The sequence below is a fragment of the Anolis sagrei genome, chromosome 5 (assembly GCF_037176765.1).
Source record: "Anolis sagrei isolate rAnoSag1 chromosome 5, rAnoSag1.mat, whole genome shotgun sequence".
NCBI classification, from domain to species: Eukaryota; Metazoa; Chordata; class Lepidosauria; order Squamata; family Dactyloidae; genus Anolis; species Anolis sagrei.
In genome coordinates, this window is record NC_090025.1 from 76,236,389 (window position 1) to 76,259,834 (window position 23,446).

Genomic DNA, 23,446 nt, shown 5'->3' on the forward strand with positions numbered 1-23,446 from the left:
TCCTAGACATTCCACAGATGTGGCAATGCTGACAGGGGACAGGGAAAAGGCAGAACTGCTTAATGCCTTCTTTGCCTCAGTCTTCTCACAAAAAGAAAGCTGCCCTCAACTTCAGCAACCTGGAGTCGATGAAGGATTAGGGGAAATTCAACCCCAAATCCAACCCCTTTCCCTATTATCTGCTTTAGGAGCCCCCGGTGGCGCAGTGGGTTAAACCCCTGTGCCAGCAGGACTGAAGACTGACAGGTCGCAGGTTCGAATCCAGGGAAAGGCGGATGAGCTCCCTCTATCAGCTCCAGCTCCTCATGCAGGGACATGAGAGAAGCCTCCCGCAAGGATCGTAAAACATCAAATCATCCGAGTGTCCCCTGGGCAATGTCCTTGCAGACGGCCAATTCTCTCACACCAGAAGCGACTTGCAGTTTCTCAGGTCACTCCTGACATGACAAAAAAAATCTGCTTTGAACTGGATTATCTGAATTCACATGGCTATATGATCCAGTTCAAAGCAGATAATCTGCTGTGTAGAAGGGGCCTGATCCAATAGAGTATAAGCAAATTATTTCCTAATCTGGAGTTAATAAAACTATTTAACACCATTTTTGTTCCTGGGTTATAACTGTAATTTCCTAATTAGTTCTACCATAAAAACCTGGAAAAGTTTATTAAACTTCAAAACCTTTTTTTTGCAGGACATCCTGCAACATATTTTGTTTAATTTAATAAGGAATCTCTTATCTACTCTCAATCAATTCAGTATAGCTTGCAGCAGTCACAAAAATGAAGTTTCTAGAGTGTAACAACTACTTTCAAAGCAAGTACCGCACAATTAAACAGGAAATCATACAGGAAACCAGGAATATACATACATACATATATATATATATATATATAGAGAGAGAGAGAGAGAGAGAGAGAGAGAGAGAGAGAGAGTTACATAGTGTAATAATAATAATAATAATAATAATAATAATAATAATATACCAGACATCACTATTGTGGAAAAGAAAAAAGTTTGGATTATTGATGTCGCCATACCAGGTGACAGTCGCATTGAAGTAAAACAACAGGAAAAACCCAGCTGTTATCCAGACCTCAAAATTGAACTGCAAAGGCTTTGGAATAAACCAGTACAGGTGGTCCCAGTGGTAATCGGCACACTGGGTGCCGTGTCAAAAGATCTCAGCCGGCATTTGGAGACAATAAACATTGACAAAATCATGATCTGTCAACTGCAAAAGGCCACCTTACTTGAATCTATGTGCATCAATCGAAAATACATCACACAGTCCTAGACGCTTGGGAAGTGTTCAACTTGTGATTTTGTGATACGAAATCCAGTATATAGATCTCGTTTGCTGTGACATACTGTGTTTTTGTGTCAGTAAAATAATAATAATAATTACCAGCCTCTCCTTGTGGCTTGAGGTAGAGTACAAAACAGAGAGATAAAACACAACACTATTAAATATGTATATGTGTGTATGTGTATGCGTGTCTATCGATCGATTGATAGATAGACAGACACAGGTAAAATGCAGGTTAAAATTCACAGAAAAATTTCACAGGTCTTCCATTGTTTCTTAATTTTTGATAGTCTTGGGATAACCTAATGACCGAGTGAACACTCTCCTGTAGGTAAAACACCGTTCTTTGTTCCATTTAAACACAGATTTAAAGTAATATTTTTCATCACATGTTTTCTATATTATCAGCGATATCGTTCAAATATACAGTTTTCTCTGGTAAAGACTCCATCCTCTCTTTTTCAGAACCCCTTTTCATGAATCTCACAAACAGATGTTAGATTTGATATGGTTTCCCCCCCCATCCCATATTAGTTTTGATAACTATCAGTTTAGAAATATCCTGCATGAAAGTAAGTCTGAAATGAAGAGTCAAGCTAAAAATAAATGTGCTGACTTTTATAAAAAAAGAGAAAAAACTTCTGCAATTCAGGTATTATAAACTCCAACGTCAGCATTATGGAAATGTTAGGATCTGGTGTGTGTTTATTTTTCTTGGATGGTTCCCTTGGATGGTTCCCGTAAACCTGGAAAAGGAGAGAAACATGTAATTTCCATCCAAGTGACTGGCTTGACTCAAAAGGAGCTGGGGGTGGTGACAGCTGACTGGGAGCTCTGGCGTGAGCTGGTCCATGAGGTCATGAAGAATTGTAAGTGACTAAACAAATAAACAACAACAACGGTTAACACAATGGATATTGCCATTTAAATCTTTTTAAAAGCATCTCAGTGGTAAATTCAGAAGCATGGTTTATTTATTACTGCCCTAATTAATCACTATTCAGGTCTATGACATCAAAAAGTACACATACAGAAAAACAAGTAAATAAACAAACAAAGACAAAACTAATGATAGGTTATCCATATTTAGTTACAACTGAAATGGACACTTTTAATAACTAGAACTTGTCAGTCAACACAAAAGCATCAATACATCCTGTGATAATGCGGCATGTGTCATTAATAGCCATATTTACTGTTTTAACGTGGTAAGATGTATTTCACACTGGGCATGCGTATTCAGCAGCAGATTAGCAAAGCGCAAGGGCAGATGTCTTCACTGTGTCTGGTGGTGATCCCCAGGTTGTGCCAGTCAGCTTTTGTATGATGTTATATCTCGTACCCACTTCTTTCTTGATATTCAAGCAAGGCTTCTTGTAAGTCAGAGCATGGCCCAGGGTATTTTGATGTGCTGCAATGCTCCAGTGGGATCCCCTCCCAGGTAATCCTCAGAGCTCGAGATGCTTGTCTGTCCTTAAGGTGAAAAGCACACGTCTGCATTTTAGATGGATTAGGGATCAGCTGGTTTTTGTTGCGCTAAGCATATCTCAGTCAAGTCCAATGCAGAAGACACAATAACATTACACCCAGGCAAGAGGAAAAAGAACAGAAAAACTTTACTCTTATCAGCAGAGTTAAAACATAAATTTGCAATGTTACAAATAGTGCAATAAACTTACATAGTCTTTGTAAACAACACAAAATAAGGTTTCTTCATCTTCATCCAAATGAGAAAGCAAAAGAAAATGGTTGAGCAAAATGCCTGAGCAAAGTGTAATAGATCTACCTTTTAGTCGGCTAGGCCGAAGCCTGCATGGCAGTGGCTGGCATCTTGGTAGTCAAGCAGAGCAGAAGGAGGAGTCAAGCTGACTCCTGATTGGGTATAGCCAGTAGGGGAGGAGTCAGTTGAGAGAGAGGGAAATAAGCTGCCTGTTTTGACAGAAAGGGGAGAAGGGATTTGAACATCGAAGAGGGTAGATGGATTTTTAGGCTGGGGAGCTGAGGAGAATTTAGACAGAAGAAAGTGAGCTTTTGGGAGTGAGGCTTTTAGTCAGAGAGAATAAGACAGGGACAAGGGCTTGAAGTTTACTGTTCAGAGGGTCAGTAAAGAAGACTTGTTCACTTGGGGCTTATTGCTCTGAGGAGAGAATTAGTTAAAGACTAATTGCTCTGTGAGACAGTAGAGACTGTTCTCAGTGAGATACTGTTTCAAAAGGAAGTTGAACAGTATAGTTAAAAGAGACTCACAGTAAGCCAAAGCTACATTCTTAGGGAAAACTGTCTAAACAGCTAAGCCTCTGTAATTGAATCAAGATTCTGTACCACTCATTTCCAACGAGTTGTTGTTAATATCAAGTTAAATATATTCTTTCTTAGTTAACTTTTAACTGGTGTATGCCTCAATCCATTCGTTTCCCTCAGAACTCATTCTCTCAACACATTTTTAAAATCCAGTCATCCAGTGGAAGAAGCCATAGAAAATCAAGTGCTCAAACATCTATTACCTATAATACATTCACACCCTTTGGTTCCTCAGGCCAACAATTCTGAGGTGGCGGCGGCTATTACTACCAAGAACATTCGGTCACTTTCACATTTATGTTGTGGTCAAACCTCTAATTTGTATTATACTGAGGGCAGAGGTGTGATCGTTGTGTCCACCCTGCCTCGATAAGCATTTAATTTCGTTATACAAAGGCTCCTCAGAGCAAAAGCTGAATTGTATTCTAAAAACCATACAGTTATACCCCACCAGCAGAGGCGGCCCTAGGTAATTGTCAATGGTAAGCAAACAGTATTTTGGCGCGCCCCCCCCCCCATCAATTATTGATATATATTTTCTGTTCGCCGTGGGAGTTCTGTGTGCCATATTTGGTTCAATTCCATCATTGGTGGAGTTCAGAATGCTTTTGATTGTAGGTGAACTATACATCCCAGTAACTACAACTCACATATGTCAAGGTCTATTTCCCCCCAAGAGCGCCTCAAGAGTTTCCCTGGGCACAATCAACTATACTGCAAATGCTTACTTTGCATAATAAGTTGCTGAGGCTTCCCCCGGACTGCTAGGGCTGTTGTGAGCTGAGGGGGCGCTCCTCAAGTGGTGGTTGAGGGGCATTTACAGAGGCGTCTCTGCGCCCCTGGCAAAAAAAAGTGTACTGCGACCGCTTACTTTGCATAATGGATGAGCCGCCTCTGCCCACCAGGTGTGGTCCAAACTTACTAGTTGACCTACATTAGCAGCTGCACATAATAAATAACAGCATAATGTTTTCTTTAACACACACACACACACACACACACACACAGTTGATCCTGTTACGACTTACTGTAACAGTTTTTACTGTAATTGACACTAAGAGCACCTAAAGCTACAGTGAAGGCGTCTTCCCTTGCTCTTTGATACTCCGCTGCTGAATATGCATGCTCAGTGTGGAATACATCACACCATGTTAAAACAATGGAATTGGCTGTTAATGAGACACACTACATTATTACAGGATGTCTACACCCTACACTGCTAGAGAAATTATACCTTTTAGCTGGTATTGCACCACCTGACATCCATTGGGAAGTAGAGCCTGTAATGAAAGGACCAAGGCAGTGAGATCTCCGGCCCATCCTCTGTTCGGATATCAGCCAGCATGCCAATGGCTTAAATCAAGAAACAGCTTCCTAAGATCGAAAGAGATACTCACAGGAACACCTCAGCAAGCAAGAGTCCAGAGGTGGCAGGTTGAAACTCAGCACCTTAATCAGTGACTGGGACTGCATGGGAAACTCCTTGCTGGGCACATAGAAGATTGGGCGACCAGGAAAGTGTTGAACTGGCTGCGCTCTGGCATCACGAGATGCAGAGCTAACTTTAAGAAACGGGGCTATAAAGTGGAGTCCACAACATGCGAGTGTGGGAGAAGAGCAAACCACAGACTATTTATCACAATGCAGCCTGAGCCCTGCCACATGCAGGGTGGACTACCTTCTTATAGCAACACCAGAGTCACTCTTCTGGTCAAAGAACATTTAACATTATATCAAGTTTTTAAACTTTGTGTTTTTAAATACATGTTATTTTCAGTGGTGGCCCCTCACCTGTGGAACGCGCTTCCCAGTGAAATTAGGTCAACTACATCCTTCCTTTTCTTTAGGAAGAAGCTCAAAACATGGTTTTGGGACCAGGCATTTGGGTAGCAGGTTGACAGCAATCACAATGTTTTTGAGAACGGACTATGGACAGGCTTTGGACTGGGTTGTTGGTCACTGAATTGGATTTAGATTCAGTTAATAATACTGTTTTAAATGGATTTTAACCTAATGTTTTTACCTAATGCCATGTTTTTACTGTGTTTCGTATGTGTGGGCATTGAATTGTTTCCGGCTGTAAGCTGGCCTGAGACCCCCTTTGGGGATTGAGAAGGATGGGGTACAAATGTTTGAAATAAATAAATAAATAAATGTTAACTGTACCCTCAGCTTGCTTCCAATATGATAAATAAATACTTGTAATGCACACATCTGGATATTAGATGCTGACCAAATAATTTCATCCTTTTCATTTCTCCAGAATACAAAGGAGCAAATGCACTTCTGTGATTTGGTTGGACATACTTGGAATTGGCAGTCTCACTGTTCTGAATTAACTTCCAAGTGAAAATGTTCCAATCCTGTTTCAGTTTAGAGGGTAAATTAGAATGATTTCTAGACATTCAGCTAGGATATCAGACATAACCAGTTCCAGATTTTCTGTCTTTGTTAAACCATTAACTTATCATAACAATATGATATATGATGCCTTTACCATTATAAGCCAAAACACTTAAGGTAATATCCCCCCAGCCCCACCCCATGTCTATGAACTTTTTGTAGTAATGCAGTGGGTTAAATCACTAAGCTGCTGAACTTGTTGACTGAAAGATCGCAGGTTTGAATCCGGGGAGTGGCGTGAGCTCCTGATGTCAGCCCCAGCTTCTGCCAACCTAGCAGTTCGAAAACATGCAAATGTAAGTAGATCAATAGGTACCACTTCGGTGGGAACTTAAGGGTGCTCCATGCCACATGACCTTGGAGGTGTCTACAGACAACACCGGCTCTTCGGCTTAGAAATGGAGATGAGCTCCAACCCCTAGAGTTGGACACGACTGGACTTAATGTCAGGGGAAAACCTTTACCTTTACCATATCAAGAATGAAAAAAGCTTCAACATTAGATTGGATCTGGATCTAATCATACTTAGGGCAGGACCATTAATTAAAGAAGTTTAATAATTAGTAATGTGTCCTGTTGATTCCAATGAGTCTAGTCCTAATATGACTAAATATGAATCCTGGTCATTATCAGTTCCATACATCTTTGTTAGGGTTAATACCAACTGTTCTGCATTTTATAAAAGTTTTCTCTATTACTAGAGGAAGCATTGAAAACCTGGAGTTACATTTAAATGGTTATTAGCTGTTTCTGGAAGGCATCATTTAGAAGAATTTTTGAATTCCCATGAATATGGAGTTATAAAATCTGAAGTAATGGAAGTGAATGAAAATGAATGTTAACTATCTTGCTCTCTATTACGATAAGGTCTGTCATAAATATTTCTTAAAATATGTTTTTCTCTGATTGAACATGAATCCTCTGAACCTCATTAAAGCTTTGAATATTATACCAAAATGTCAATGGTTAAAACACATTTTTAGAAGATGGCAAATCCATGTTCAATTCCTGTTTAACTTTTGAAGCTTCTTGGGAGGTCTGTTTCAAACTAACCTCATCAGATATGTTTTGTAATTTTGAATTTTTATTATACATTTCAAACTACAAACAATATATATTCCTATTCAGCATAAAATATCATATGTAATTGGAACAATTTGTTCATTAAACAATCAGAATGACTTATACATATATATTAGAAAAGTAATTGAATTCAGTAATTGGTATGGATTTCATACAAACATCCACCTTTGTTTTGATCAATATACTTCTTTACTTGCGAGAATTTTCCCAGCGGAGGTTAGAAGGGAGATACCTCGATAGTTTCCGCAGTCTGTTCTTTCCCCTTTTTTGAAGAGGGTGATGATGGTGGCATCCTTGAAATCTGCTGGGATTTTCTCGGTTACCCACACTTTTTCTATGAGCTGGTGGAGTTGTTGTGTCAGCTCAGGTCCTCCCACTTTAAAGATTTCAGCAGGGATCCCATCCGGTCCGCTGGCTTTGTTATTCTTTTGATGGCTGATGGCATTCCTGACTTCTTCCAAACTAGGCGGTGCTGCAGCTCATCCCTGGTTTGTTGTTGTGGGATTTGTGAGAGGACCTCTTCAGCCACATTGGAGCTGCGGTTCAGGAGGCTTTGGTAGTGTTCTTTCCAACGTAGTGCGATTGATTTTTGGTCCTTCAGGAGTGTGGTTCCATCTGATGAGCATAGAGGCTGTATGCCATGGTTTCTTGGTCCATAGATGACCTTTGTGGCTTTGAAAAATCCCTGAGCATCATGGGTATCTGCCAGGTGTTGGATTTCTTCAGCCTTCTTCTTTACATATCCTGGAGTTAAAACTAATTACAGTGTAGTTTATACATATGGGAATGGGAATATGTTAAGGAGAGTGATTTAGAATTTCATTAAATTAATAATAAATAAGTAAATAAATATTAACAGGACATATTTGCAAATATAGCAAACCTATAATATGTCATGGCACCCCAGCATGTTGCAAAAATCAGTCCACCTCCAAAACATGCCATTCTCATTTCACATAGGATGGTTGCTATACAGCATTGTTTCTCAAACGCTGGTCCTCCAGATGTTTTTGACCTCAGCTCCCACAATTCCTAACAGCTGGTAAGTTGGCTGGGATTTCTGGAAGCTGAAGTGCAAAACATCTGGAGGAGCAGAGTTTGAGAAACACTGCTGTAGAGACTAGTACTTACTAACAGTACATGTGAAGTATAGGCACACCTTAGAACACATATGCATATCCAATGAGGCTCCATAGTAGGGAGGGCAATCAATGATTGTACAAGTTCTCAGGTAATAGGACTCTCAATGATGCGTCTCAGTGGTTGTGACCAAGTCACTACAACAATCCTAGTATATTTGTTACAAACAATATGTTGCTAAACAAACCAGGTCCTCAAGGTGTTTTGGATGTCAGCTCCCAGGACATCAACCCATTGCCCAAATATTCTGGGAGTTGAAATCCAAAACACTTGGAAGATTGGCATTTGAAGATCACTGAGTTAATGAAACGTTACTGTTCCATTATCTGGGTGGGGGCCACTAGGGGGTGCTAGAGAGAGAAGGATAATCCATTTTATGGGGGTGGAAGGTGGGTTGAAGGAGTAAAACAATTTCCCTGTGTTTTCCTGTTATCCCCCCCTAATCATGTCCCCATCGTGGAAATACCCTTGTTTACAATATGGGAAGGGGGGGGGGGGGTATAACCAGCAAAAAATGTGTACCTCAAATCTCTCCACCTATAAAATGGACTATTTTTTTCTCTCTAGTGCCCCCTAGTGTTTTCCACCTGGATAATGGAATAGTATTTATCTTACATGTTCTCAGTAATGCACACATCCATGTATTAGATGCTGACAAAAAAAATCATTCTTTTCCTTTCTCCAGAACACAAAGGAACAAATACACTTCTATGATGTGGTTGGACACACTTGTTAGGGAAATCTCCAAAATACTACCCCAGATAATGGAACAGTATCAATGAAACAATCATTCCCAGGGTTCTTGAGTTGTCCTGCTCAATATTTTACGTCAGGGCTGCCAGTTGCAAAGTACTGACTGAATCACAGTGGATTATGAAATATATAACTGGTTCAACAACTGTTCATATTTTATAAAATGAAATATTTGAAATGAAGAAAATGAAGAACAATACCTGTAAAGACGACAATAGTTCCACGTCAATACAGTTTTCAGATGTACAAAGAAATGTTTCTTCTGTATTTAGTAGTATGGGTTTAGTTACATTCTAATAATAAACATAATGTGTTAACTATATATGAGGAGTCACTTGTTGAAATTAAACAGTACAAAACAGGAACATTTTCTCTCAACTTAGAATATATTGATTGACAGCTACTTTGTATTGTGTGGGAAAATCACAGTGATGTGTTTCCATTTTACAAATCAGTGCCTTTGTTTGTGCTAGATTTTCTCCATATTTCCTGTTTATGAAATATGTTTATGTCTAATTTCTATGGAATGGGGAAAAGACTAGATTCACATCACCATAGAGTATCCAGTTTATATTTTATGATTTCCAGTTTATATTTTATGATTTCAGGTAAATTATATTAACATGGTAGCCTCTGGTGGTGCAGCGGGTTAAACTACTCAGCTGCTGAATTTGCTAACTGAAAGGTTGGCGGTTCGAATCTGGGGAGTGGGATGAGCTCCTGCTGTTAGCCCCAGCTTCTGCCAACCTAGCAGTTTGAAGACATGTAAATGTGAGTAGATCAATAGGTACCACTTCTGTGGGAAGGTAACGGTGCTCCATGCAGTCATGCTGGCCACATGACCTTGGCGATGTCTATAGACAATGCCGGCTCTTTGGCTTAGAAATGGGAGATGAGCACCACCCCCCAGAGTCGGACGTGACTACACTTAATGTCAAGGGGAAACCTTTACTATATTAACCTGCAACAGTGTACATGTAACCTGAGGGACAATTGCTAGGGATGCACATTCTTATCAGTACTGGAATATAGACAGAAACGTGTGCCTAATCATCCATGTGATACAAATCATATTTGTATTAGATGTAGATAACAGGCCTGGGTAACAACGGAAAAATTTGTTTCTAAAATCGATTTGTATTTGGGGTTTTTTTTTGTTTCGATATTTAAAATAATTACAAAATTTTCCTTTTAAAAAGTTCGATATTTACGAAATTTCGTAAATGGTAAAAATTTAATGAATCGATTTCCGAAACAATAACGAATCGATTCGTTAATGGCGGACGCGACCGCGAAATACGCTAAAAAACCTCCAAAACCTTCTGAAGCTTCCCTCTCCCTCTGTTGTTGACTGTTGGTGTGATATTATAATTTTTTTTCACTAATTAAACCATAAAACTGGCCCAGACATGCGGAAATAATAACGAAACGACCTCAAAACAATAACGAAACGAATACAATATCGAAATACGAAGCATTTACAAAACGTTTTTGAAAATTCGTTTTTTTAATAATTGCTCCAGAATGGTTCGTTATCGTTTTGTAATTGAAAAAAATATCGAATTATTAACGAATTACGAATTAACGAAACGAAACCGCCCAGCCCTAGTATATAATATTTCCAAAAAGTACTTGAAGTCTGTAAAATACATTTTTATGCATGGCTGAAGCAGTAGGATCTTCTGTCCATTGAACAATAAAGGGTGAATATTTTTCTTTCTAACCTTGGAAGATGAGTCCTTTAGCTACAGTAAGAACATGCAGGGTCTAACCAGACTATCAGTTAAGTTCCCAGTTATAGGAATATAATTAAAAGGTACGCATACATCAACAAATATCAAAGATTTTTCCAATATTAAACCAATACACTCTAATATATCCAGAAAAAAAAATGCGGGAGAGTTACACCTATATGCCAGAAGGATACATACTTCAAGAGCAGAAATGGCCTGTGCAAATACCAGAAATCTCAGCAGGAGAAATTTTGTATTCAAAACTAAAACTAAAATGAATGCAATATCTTTAAAAACAACAACAGCTAACATGGTGCCATTCAACTGACTTTGCTTCCATTTTCAATATTACATTGAAAAGAAAATAACATTCAACTAAAGTTCAGTTGAAGTAGCATATTCCTTCTAAAAAGAAGAAATGGTATCTAATAAACTGGACACATCAATTTTCATGTTTGCATGCTTCATATCCAAACTCATATTGCTGTAAAGGAACAGGCTCACATTCAACAACAGAACCTGGCTTCCACATGTGCATTATTTATGTTCAGTCAAATGTTCCTGGGGTTGTGCCAAGGTTTTTAGGATTATACTAATTTTAGGCTGAATTTGCTCCCCAGATACAATCTACACTGCAACCTATTCTGGATTCTTTAAAAAATAGTTTTGCTCATCTTGGAAGGGGCTGATTGGTTTTGTTCAGTATGAATACTGGGACTGAAAGCTATGCAACCCCTCCTTCTGGGACTAATATGCTTCAGTTGGGATGTATCCATTGCATTTGAGTGGTAGTCTGCATTGTCCCAGATTATGCTAAAACCACATGGTGTGCAACTGGTAACAATCCCCAAACTACATTTTTGGCTACGCTCTTCCTGAGTATGGAAGAGATTCAACATAAACATTACCTGTGTGGAAGAAGACATATTGGCAGCCAATTTTCCTTTAAAAACATACCAATGTTTAATGTATTGTTGAAGGCTTTCATGGCCGGAATCACTGGGTTGTTGTAGGATTTTTCGGGCTATATGGCCATGGTCTAGAGGCATTCTCTCCTGACGTTTCGCCTGCATCTATGGCAGGCCTCCTCAGAGGTAGTGAGGTCTGTTGGAACTAGAAAAAAAGGTTTATATATTTGTGGAATGACCAGGGTGAGACAAGAGTCTAATTAATTCAGGACAAAGCAGGGTTTATCTGCTTGGCCCAAATTAATTCTCTTTTACCATATTAGTCTGACAGGGGTCACATTTTTGGCCCTGTCTGGAAGGACCCTGAGCTCTTGCTTTCTCAGTCACCCCATTCTGACAGCAGAGGCACCTGTATGACTAGGAAGAGGGTTGAAACCGAAATCCCCACCTTCTTTCTGGTTACTCAGGTGCTTCTCTTGATGTCAGAATAGGGTGCCCACTGTGACTAGGAACTTGCACGGAGCTCTGTGGCCACTTGCGATTGGCAACAGTGGTGACATGGGCATGATCCATTCCCTTTTGCCTGCACTGATGAATGGACTGGTTCAAATCAAAGCCAATACAGCTGTCCACACTGCTCTAATACCACAGGATACTTGGGAGTTTCCATAAAACTCCAGAGTACCTGCCTACTTTGCCTGAAGTGGGGTGGGGACAGTTTAACCCAGACTAACAAGTGAGAAGTAATGAAACATTATGAGTTCGGCCAGGAATCAATTCAGGTTGATCCTGAGTTTTCATGCCCATGTAAGCTTGTCATTAGTCTATGCAGTGTATGCTACCAAGTTCTTCTTCTCAGTCTTTAAGGTGCTTCAAGACTCCTTTGCAAAGGAAAACATACAAAGTTCTTGGAGAGAAAACTCCAGCATGTACCCTCAATAGTTTCTACATATTGAAGGTGGGAGTAATGAAGATATGGAAGCTCAAGTTTATGTGTATGGCCATACCCATGATACACATCAACCTGGAGTCATCTCTTTCCCCTTCCTCCCTAAACTATGCAGATTTACTGAACAAGGTAAATAGCCACTGATGTGAGGGAGCTGTCCACTTTAAAAAAGAAGTATTTTACAGCAGATCTGTTTCCTTACAATGCACATTTACTACTTGCTTCTTTTCCTTCTGAAGTGGCATTACTTGCATTAGTCACAGTTCTGGAAACCATGGTATGTTCTACTGGTGGACCAATTGCAATTAGAGAACAAAAGAATATATAAGCCCTTTTGGGACATTTAGAAATGCATAACTCCTATCCAAAATCGCAAAATCTTTTCAAAAGACCAATTCAAAAATTGAACTACTCCTCATCCCTTCTTAGTTTGAAATGACAGTAATTCGCAAATGAACCTTTCAATAATGCAAGTTGTATTCATATCCTCTATTTCATGGGTCATGTGGGTTTGCTGGGGTTTGTGTGTGGAAAACATTCAGTTTTCTCCAAATTCAACCCTGCACATCAGGAAACTGTTAACTTTAGATGTCTTGACAACATGTTAAGACATGTAAACTGATACATTTTATTTATTATTTATTTATTTGAAATATTTATATTCCACCCCTCTCACCTCGAAGAGAACTCAGGATGGAGCACGACATATATATGGTAAATATTCCATGCCGGGACATAAAATAACTATAGATATACACAAACACTAAAATCAGTTATATTTCCTCCAGAGTTTTCTTGAAACTCTTCTGTGTTTACTGTAAAGAACACCCACACACACAAAATGTTTATCTGACCTTTAGATTCACAGAGTTGCAGGCATTTGTGCTGACAGTCAGGATGAGCAAGACGTGGTATACCTCCTCTTATTTGATGGCACCTGATTCTAACCCAACTGACACAACACATATAAAAAATTAGGGTTTGAAAGGTTTTCATTAAAATTTTAGTATAAAACTGTGTTAGTTTTATTCCAATAAATAACTCTTTAACTATAAAAATATCTTGGATTGCTCAAATTGGAGTGAGCCCAGGCTCTCCTTCCTGGTGCACGCTTTAAGGAGGCTTCTTCTTACCTACTGTTTCTACTCGAGTAAGTGTTCAGCTGCGGGGACTTTCAGGTGTGGGGACTTTCTGGGCCTGCACACCACATACACTCTCTCCTTGTGCACACCACATACACACACTCTCTCCTTGGAAAGAGAGTGTTTGTGGGGCATGCACTGCAGGTCCTGAGCACCTGCACCACCAGTGCCTGCAGCCAAGTGCTTCTTACTCTAGAGCAGGGGTCCTCAAACTAAGGCCCGTGGGCCAGATACTGCCCTCCAAAGTCATTCACCCGGCCCCGCTCAGGGTCAACCAAAGTCTGAAACGACTTGAAAGCACAACAACAACAACAACAACAATTGTGACAGCGCAAGTGGCACCACCTGTGTGTAGAACTTTAAAGTTTGGGTATGTATAACATGCCCAAACTTGCCTAGTTTGTAAATGTATAGTTGGATTGATTGGTTATTTATAGCTGTCAATCAATGTTGTTTGCACCAGTTATATTGCTTCCTCAGCTCAATTGCTTGGCTCCACCTCTTCTTGGAGGAGGGCAGAGCTTTTCCTTTTCCATTCTACCATCAAACTTTCTATCAGATAGACGTGATAAAGAGATTTGGCTCTAAAGTCCTTAATTAAGTTACCTCTCATCACCAGTTCTAAGGTTTTTACCCTTGGGACTCATGCTTCATGTCCAGATCGCCCTGGACAACGTTGAGGAGACCCAAGCGTCTTCAAACCAGTCCTTTGGCATCAAAAGGAAGACTTTGTGTCTTCAACATAGGCCATTGGACTGGGGGTTGTGTTTGTTCCGACTTTCACAGTCATTGAGAAAAGAGGGAACAGGAAAAACTTCTCAGCTGCGAAATCTCCTTGGACCCAAGACAACCAGAGATTGTAATGTATATTTCCTTTACCCCTTTGAAACTTCCAGCTTATTGCCTTAAAGGGATAACTCTTTGTGAACAATAAAACCCATTTTGAGTTATCTACAATGTTTTGGTCCTTGGGAGTTCCAGTTCTTTAAAGGAAGGCAAGAAGCAATCCCCTGAGGGAAAGATGTCACATCTATGTCTCTTTCACTAAGAGTTATAGCCCCCAGGCGCGACGGCATAACAATCCTATCTCATCAGCTAAAAGCAGGTCCACACTTCCCATTGAAATACTAATAATTTTATATTTGTTAAAATGGTTCTTCATTTTAATTATTGTATTGTTTTAAAGAGTTTTCGCATTACAAATAAGATATATGCAGTGTGCATAGGAATCCATTCATGTTTTTTATTCAAATTATAATCTGGCTCTCCAACAATTTGAGGGACTGTGACCTGTCCCTCTGTTTAAAAAGTTTGAGAACCCCTGCTCTAGAGTAAGAGGCGCTCAGCTATAGGCCCTGGCAGGCATGGACACTTCTGCATGCCACACACACACACACTCCTTGGAAAGAGAGTGCATGTGTGTTATGCAGGCCCAGAACACCCATGTTGCCAGTGCTTGCCTCAGAGTGCTCAGCTGCAGGCACTGGCAGGCTCACGCGCTCTAGCACATCACACATGCACTCTCCTTGGAAAGAGTGTGTGTGTGTGGTGTGCAGGCTCTAAGCACCTACACTGCCAGTGCCTGCATCCCAATGCCTCTCTTACTCTAGTGAAAGTGGTGCCTGGGAGCAGGTACTAGCAGGCGTGGGTGCTGCTGCATTTATTTATTTATTTATTTACACCATTTCTACCCCCTCCTTCTCATCCCCGAGGGCGGCTAACACAGGCAACAATTCAATGCCAACTGTATCAATAACAACAATATAAGCCTATAATATAAAATCCTATTACATAACAATTAAACAGTGATATTAATTAAAATTACATAATCACATAGAACAAATTGCATAATCACAAGTCATATAGAATTTCCAATTTTCATAACAATCCTATAGTCCGAATTCAGTACCTAAAGTGCTGCTGTGCCCACTAGCAAAGGTCTGGCTCAGAAACCACATCTTTAGTTTTTTCCTAAAAGTAAGGAGGGAGGACGCTGATCTAATCTCCCTGGGGAGCGAATTCCACAAGCAGGGGGTCATCACCGAGAAGGCCCTGTCCCTTGTCCCCACCAGACGCATTTGAGACGCTGGTGGGACCGAGAGCAGGGCCTCTCCAGTAGATCTTAAATTACAAGGTGGAACGTAGAGAGAGATACGTTTGGATAAGTAAGCTGGGCTGGAGCCACACATTCACTCTCCTTGGAAAGTGTGTGTGTGTGTGTGGCATGCACGCCCAGAAAGCACCCACACTTGACAGTACCTGCATCCCAATGCCTCTTACTCTGTGATGCCAAAAAGCAGGCCAGGAGCCGGGATCCGCTCCTGCTTGCTTTCGTGTCGACCAGATTTTCATACCAGGAGGGGCGTTCCTGTTCCATACCAAATTGAATTATCCTTTTGTTTATAAACTTTAATGTTCTCAGATGTTTTTGTTGAGGATCAGAAAATATTTGAGGGAATGCCTGGATTCAAAGCAGTACTGTATAAGAAATAGTAGAGTAATTCACGCCTGTGTAGAATGAAAGGAGAGGCATTGATTTGAGTTAGCAGATGGCTGGAACATGGCAAAATTATATTTAGTGAACTAATTGAGTCCCTATGATTGGTTTGGAACGTACTTTGTTGCCGTCTCCTGAACAATGTTGCAGACTTCTGTCCATAGTTCTTCTGGGACTCTGTTTACTAAATCTAGTCCTTCAAATCTGTTCTTCACTTCCACTGTATATTCGCTAGGAATGTTAGTGAGATCATATCTAACTGGTCTGTGTATTTTCCCTGATCTCTTTAGTTTTATTCTAAATTGGGCAATAAGAAGTTCGTGATCTGAGCTACAGTCAGCCCCAGGTCTTGTTTTCACCGACTGGATGGATGTCCGCCACCTTTGGCTGCAAAGGATGTAGTCAATCTGATTTCGGTGCTGACCATCTGGTGAAGTCCATGTGTAAAGCCGTCTTTTAGGTTGTTGGAAGAGAGTGTTTGTTATACACAGCGAGTTTTCCTGGCAGAATTCTATCAGCCTGCGTCCCGCTTCATTTTGTTCTCCCAGACCATGCTTGCCTGTGATCCCAGTTGTCATTTGACTTCCCACCTTGGCAATGTCCAGTCTCGATAAAATAGTGAAGAGTAGAGACATCAGACTGGCAACAAAGATCCGCATAGTCAAAGCCATGGTATTCCCTGTAGTAACCTACGGATGTGAGAGCTGGACCTTAGGGAAGGCTGAGCGAAGGAAGATCGATGCTTTTGAGCTGTGGTGCTGGAGGAAAGTGCTGAGAGTGCCTTGGACTGCGAGAAGATCCAACCAGTCCATCCTCCAGGAAATAAAGCCCGACTGCTCACTGGAGGGAAGGATACTAGAGACAAAGTTGAAGTACTTTGGCCACATCATGAGGAGACAGGAAAGCCTAGAGAAGACAATTATGCTGGGGAAAGTGGAAGGCAAAAGGAAGAGGGGCCGACCAAGGGCAAGATGAATGGATGGCATCCTTGAAGTGACTGGACTGACCTTGAGGGAGCTGTGGGTGGTAACGGCCGACAGGGAGCTCTGGCGTGGGCTGGTCCATGAGGTCACGAAGAGTCGGAGACGACTGAACGAATGAACAACAAATGATTGGTTTGTTCTACAAGACAATCAAATAGCTAAAGCAAATGATATAGAACTTGATCTGCTCAAGATAACCTTAACTTGCTTTTGATGGGCTGGTTTTTTTGGGGAGGGGCAAATGAGTAGATTGCTTCTTTTTATCCTAATTACTGCTGGCATCTAGTGAGTAGAGTTTAGCCTAATAGAAGCCTAGTTATATGTAAAGGATTTTCTTGGCTAAGAAGCTGATTGCTCACTGATGAAGCGCATTCAGAAAAGACACACAGTCTGGAATTAATAACTTTACTATTTAAATGATCTTATAAAAGGCTTAGTATTTATCCTTGAGTCTTAGGAAGAAATCCCAAGAACAAATATAGATTCTTTAAAAATAACCCACAATACATGCATTAAACACTTATTTGAAAAAAAAAATCATTTTAGGCCTGCTTTTCCAGTCTTTTGAGACAAAAGAATGACTAGCTTATTTTATATACATTTCAAAATGTTTTTTTTCCTACCTAAAGGAAACACAGATTCAAAATAATGTTTTTCCTTGCAAGTGTGTGTTTTTTTAATCTATATAAATAAAAATGTAATGTTCGTTTGTGGGATTAACAGAACTCAAAAACCACTGGACGAATTGACACCAAATTTGGACACAAGACACCTAACAACCCAATGTATGTCCTTCACTCAAAAAATTGATGTTGTCATTTGGGAGTTGTAATTACTGGAATTTATAGTTCACCTACAATCAGAGAGCATTCTGAACCCCACCAACAATGGAATTGGACCAAACTTGGCACACAGTTCTCCCTTGACCGACAGAAAATACTGGAAGGGTCCTTTGGTTTTGGAGTTGTAGTTCACCTACATCCAGAGATCACTATGGACTCAAACAATGATGGATCTGGACCAAACTCTACACGAATACTCACTATGCCCAAATGTGAACACTGGCAGAGTTTGGGGAAAATAGAATCTTGACATTTGGGAGTTGTAGTTGCTGGGATTTATAGTTCAGCTACATTCAAAGAGCATTCTGAACCCCACCAATGATAGAATTGGGCCAAACCTCCCACACAGAACCCCCATGTGGGCCACAGCAACGCATGGCAGGGGACAGCTAGTCATACAATATATTTCTGTACTTTTTGAAATACATTAATTTATTGTAGACATTTACAAATTGTACCTTCATCTAGAAAATTAATTCTGGAGCACTGTACAAACAAGTATACCAAATTGTCCATACAGTATTAAAATAATAACAATAACAAAAATAATAACAATAACATTGTTTAATGGAGCATATTTGGCTTTAGTGTGACACAGTTATTATTTTTGCTCAGGAATGTTAAAACTCTGCCTTTATGTATTTCAGGTTACTGTAATAGATGAAGATAATATGGAGGATGGCTGTTCTCAGAAACTCATGTCTGGCAAATACTTTCGATTCTTGTTGCTGGTACTAATTCCGTGCATCTGCGCTCTTATACTTTTGCTGGTGATCCTTCTAACATTTGTGGGTGAGTATTATAGAGTGCACCTGAGGATAAAGAGAGAAATACACTGAACTTTATCAATACTTTAACTTGACAATAAGAAGATGTAAGCGTTAAATGTTCCTTTTTGCAACTTAAGAAAACACTTATTTGTTTATTTTTTTATTTACTACATTTCTATCCCACTCTCTCTCACCCCAAAGGGGACTCAGAGTGGCTTACAGTTGGCAATATTCAATGCCGCATATTCAATACAATGCATCACAAAACAATAAAACAAATAAGCAATAATACAGATGAAAAACATATAAATACAATAAAACTGTTAAAAGCATGTCATCTAGTCCTGAAGTCGTCATTCATATTGCTACATCATGCTTATTCCATATTGCACTACTCTCCAAATTCCTGATTCCATAGCCAGGTCTTTCCTGAAAACCAGGAGGGAGGAGGCCAGTCTAATATCACTGGGGAGGGAGTTCCATAGCCAAGGGGCCACCATTGAGAAGGCCCTGTCTCATGTCCCCACCAGTCACATTTGGGACCAAGAGTAGGCCTCCCTGGCAGATCTTAACTCTCTAACTGATTCATAGGGACAAATATGTTCAGAGAGGTAAGTTGGGCCGGAGCCTTTTACAACTTTATAAGCTAAATATAAGCTAAATCCAGCACTTTGAATTGTTCTTCATAGTGGACTGGCAGCCAATGTAGCTGACTTAACAGGGAGGTTGTACGCTCCCTGTATGCTGCTCTAGTGAGTGATGTGGCTGTTGCCCTTTGGACTACTTGGAGCTTTCAATCAGTCTTCAAAGGCTAGATCGCATTGCTGTAGTCTATTCGAGATGCAACAAGAGTGTGGATTACTGTGGCCAAGTCTGGCTTCTCAAGGTATGGGCACAGCTGGCACATGAGGTTTAATGGTGTGAAAGCATCCCTGGCTACAGCTGAAACCTGGAGTTCCAGGTTCAGTGAAGAATCCAGGACGACTCCCAAGCTGCGAACCTGTCTCTTCAGGGGGAGTGCAACCCCACCCAGAGCAGACTGTAACCCTGTACCCTGTTCGGCTTTTCGACTGACCAGAAGTACCTCTGTCTTGTCTGGATTCAATTTCATTTTTTTTACCCTGATCCAGACTGTCATAGTTGCCAAGCACTGGTTCAGGTCCTGAACATCCACCTTAGTAGCAGGTGGAAAGGAGTGATAGAGTTGGACATCATCTGCATACAGATGGCATAAAACTCCAAAACTCCAGATGATCTCCTGTAGCAGCTTCATCTAGATGTTACACAACATGGGAGACAATACTGAACCCTGCAGGACCTCACAGGACAAAGGCAGTGGCACCAAGCAGGTGTCCTCCAACAACACCTTCTGAGAACAACCCTCCAGGAAGGACTGGAGCCATGGCAAGACAGTGCTTCCAAGCCCCATTCCTGTGAGGCATCTCAGAAGGATACCATGGTCTACGGTATTGAAGGTTACTTGAGATAGTAATACATTTTTGAGATGGTTTATCTTAATAGGAAAGGAAAATGTCATATTACAGGCTCTATATGAAATCACAATCTGTCTGACCTCATGGGTCACCTTACAGTCTATGTTTGTACAACACATGATCTTCACATTCAGGATACTTGTTATTGGAATGTGGGGGATTATATTTAAAAAATCACTGTGTCTTGAAACTAATCAGGACATGAATATGATTCAAGTTTCTCTTCTATACTTGGATGAGTCAGATTTAGTATTAATTTGAAATAAAGCTAAAGACTTCCAATCTGGAGCAACTTATAGATCTGAATGCCACAAAATTAGAAATACTTTGGCTGGAATTCATTTTTAGGGACATACAAATGCATAAGTCATTATTGTACAACTAATAATAATAATAATAATAATAATAACAACTGTTCATGATTATACTAATAATAATAGTTATTTATTTATTTATATAGAAAACAATACGTAATCATAAAATTGTCAGCACAACATATATGTAATAAAACCAATCCCACCTTTTTCTTCATGCCAAGATTAAACTGTTAGGGCCGGAATTTCAGAAAGGACCTAAGCAAATTGGGATGGTCTGGCTGGGACTAGTGCAAAGTGAGCCATAGGGGGCCAGGGGCATGGGTAAACTGCAATAACTAGGCTCAACAATAGTAGAAACGGGGCCTGTAGATGCTCAAATTCCTGAGCCAATTGGAGAACTGATCAGGGTAATAGGTGGAGGTGAAGGGCCAGATTCTAACTAGTGGCCAGGGGCTGGAGCTCATTCTCATAATTTTTGAAGGCCTGGTGAAACCACCAAGTCTTCAAGCTCTTACGAAAAGAGGAGAGGGATGCGGCCTGTCTTATTTCCCTGGGGAGGGTGTTCCAGAGGCGGGGGGCCACAACCAAGAAGACTCTCTCCCTCATCCCCACCAATCGCGATAATGATGGTGGTGGGAGCGAGAGAAGGGCCTCCCCAGTGGATCTTAGACTCCACACTGGTTCGTAGAGGGAGATGCAACTGCAAACATTTTCTGCAGTTAGCAGTGTAAGTGGAGTTGTTCAAACAAGCATGCTCATCTGTGCCTAGTCATTGCAAGTTTCACAGTATACATTGTGGTTGTACATTGTGCAATGGCACCCACCCAGTCATTGACATGCATTCTTCAATGTAGCTATTCCACGTGGGGATCATGTAGCGCTGCTGTGGTGTGTCAGATTTTTGTGCAGAAAGTATTTTTATTTGTGAAGATCCTTTTTTTTTTTTTGCAAAGACAGAGCAAATTTGTCCTATTTCTTGGAAAAATCTGGATTTCAAATAAAAAATAAAATGTAGGTCAAAATCAAGATTCGAACGGGGCTTTGTTTTCCAGTTTCCTTCTAGCACTTATGCAGGGGAACATTGTAGGCAATAAGAATTCTTTCTTGTCCTCAAACAGCCCTCCTTCCATCTACCATTCAGATTATTTTCCATGGAGATCACAAGAAACTTGCAGCTACACACAGTTGGGGGGCTTCATAGGGGTAAGGGAGGTATGCATGGAAGCATTGTTTCCTCTTGCTGCCTCCATGTGTACCAGTAGGCTCACACTGGTGGGTAGAGCTAGCAGAAATAAACCCCACATTGAGCCTTGTGGAATTCCCTCTGCATTCAAAAACAGCATTCACACTCAGCTAGATCAAATCTTCTGTATTTATAGGTTGGAAAAATAATGTGCTATTATAGAATGTCGATTGTATTTTTGAAATAAAGTATTGCGAATACCAACATAGGAACCCACAAAGCTCGCAAATCTGTTTATAGAGTTGAACTTTAAATTGCACAATGCTTTACATAGAAAGCAATGTCTATTTTGTATTTAAATGTTATTATAGGAAAATATGCTGCAAAATATGGAACTGCAAAGGGCCTTTTTAAAGATACAGCTGGCAATATGAAGACTGGTAAATTATACAATGGAAGGAAAACTATTTCTAGCTATGTAACAGCGGTAGCACAGCAGGTTAAACTACTAGCTGCAGGAAATCTGCTGACTGGAGAGTTGGCAGTTCGAGGCTGTGAGTTGGGGTGAGCTCCTGCTGTCATCCCTAGCTTCTGCCAGCAGTTCAAAAGCATGTAATGTGAGTAGATCAATAGGTATCGCCTTGGCGTGAAGGTAGAAGTGTGCCCCATGCAGATGTGCCAGCAGCACATGCAGACATGCCGGAGATGTCTATGGACAACAGGCTCCTTGGGATGGAAAAATGGAAAAAGAACACTTCCCCATGGCCATAGTTGATAATCACCTCCAGACACCAGAGATGGAAGGGGAGGGCCTTTACCTTTGTCTGTGTATTGCGTGTCGTTGTTGTTCATTGTGTAAAAAAGGCATTGAATGTTTGCCTTATATGTGTAATCTGCTCTGAGTCCCTCTGAGGAGATAAAGTGGAATATAAATAAAGGGTAATCTGTATTTTTCTGTTTAGAATTTTAAAACTCCTTCAAACCTTTTTTTGTTTTATATCCATAGTTTCCAGATGCCATCTCTTAATTTTTCCCCCCAAGAATGTTGTTTTTATGAATTAATTTTGACTCATAGTCTAATTATGTTTTATTCTTTTGCTTCCATTCAGGTGTGTTGGGAAAAGCATGCTTTTATTCAAATGGAAGTGACATATTTGACACTGATGGTGACACTGAAACATCTGACACTCCTCTTCCAAACATGACAGGAAGTAGCTTAAATGTCATTCCTTCAGTGGACAACAAAATACAGCCACCATCTTGGACAACAAACCCAATTTTTCATGTTGACCAAATGCATAAAAACTTTAGTATACGTAAAGGAGCTACACAGCTTGTCTCTCAAGCTCCAGCACTAAAAACTAATTCTACTGATGAAAAAACTTTGACAAATGCTCACGGGGACACTTCCTGGTCATCGGCCAAAACAGAAGAAACTCCATGGTCCACGGATATATCCATCAAAGTGACAGACAAGACATCTTCCCTTCCTGTGCTAAAACCTACAAACCCATCTGCTGTGCAAGGAATGACTATGAAAAAAAGTAAGTTTATATTAATACTAGCGATCCCCTGACACGCATTGCTGTGTCCCAGTCTGGTGATCTGGAAAATGAAAAATGAGAAAGTGTTGGTTTTGCAG

At 40.3% G+C, this 23,446-nt stretch overlaps 1 protein-coding gene across 2 annotated transcripts in view; it reads left to right on the top strand.

Annotated features, from left to right (window-relative positions):
• The window catches only part of CORIN (corin, serine peptidase), a 158,304-nt gene that overhangs the window by 26,443 nt on the left and 108,415 nt on the right, over window positions 1-23,446 (top strand). For both annotated transcript variants that reach the window (XM_060778485.2, XM_060778486.2), the window contains exons 2-3: window positions 18,689-18,833; window positions 22,914-23,348. In XM_060778485.2, the coding sequence (XP_060634468.2) occupies window positions 18,689-18,833; window positions 22,914-23,348 (580 nt within the window). The remainder of the gene's footprint in view (window positions 1-18,688; window positions 18,834-22,913; window positions 23,349-23,446) is intronic.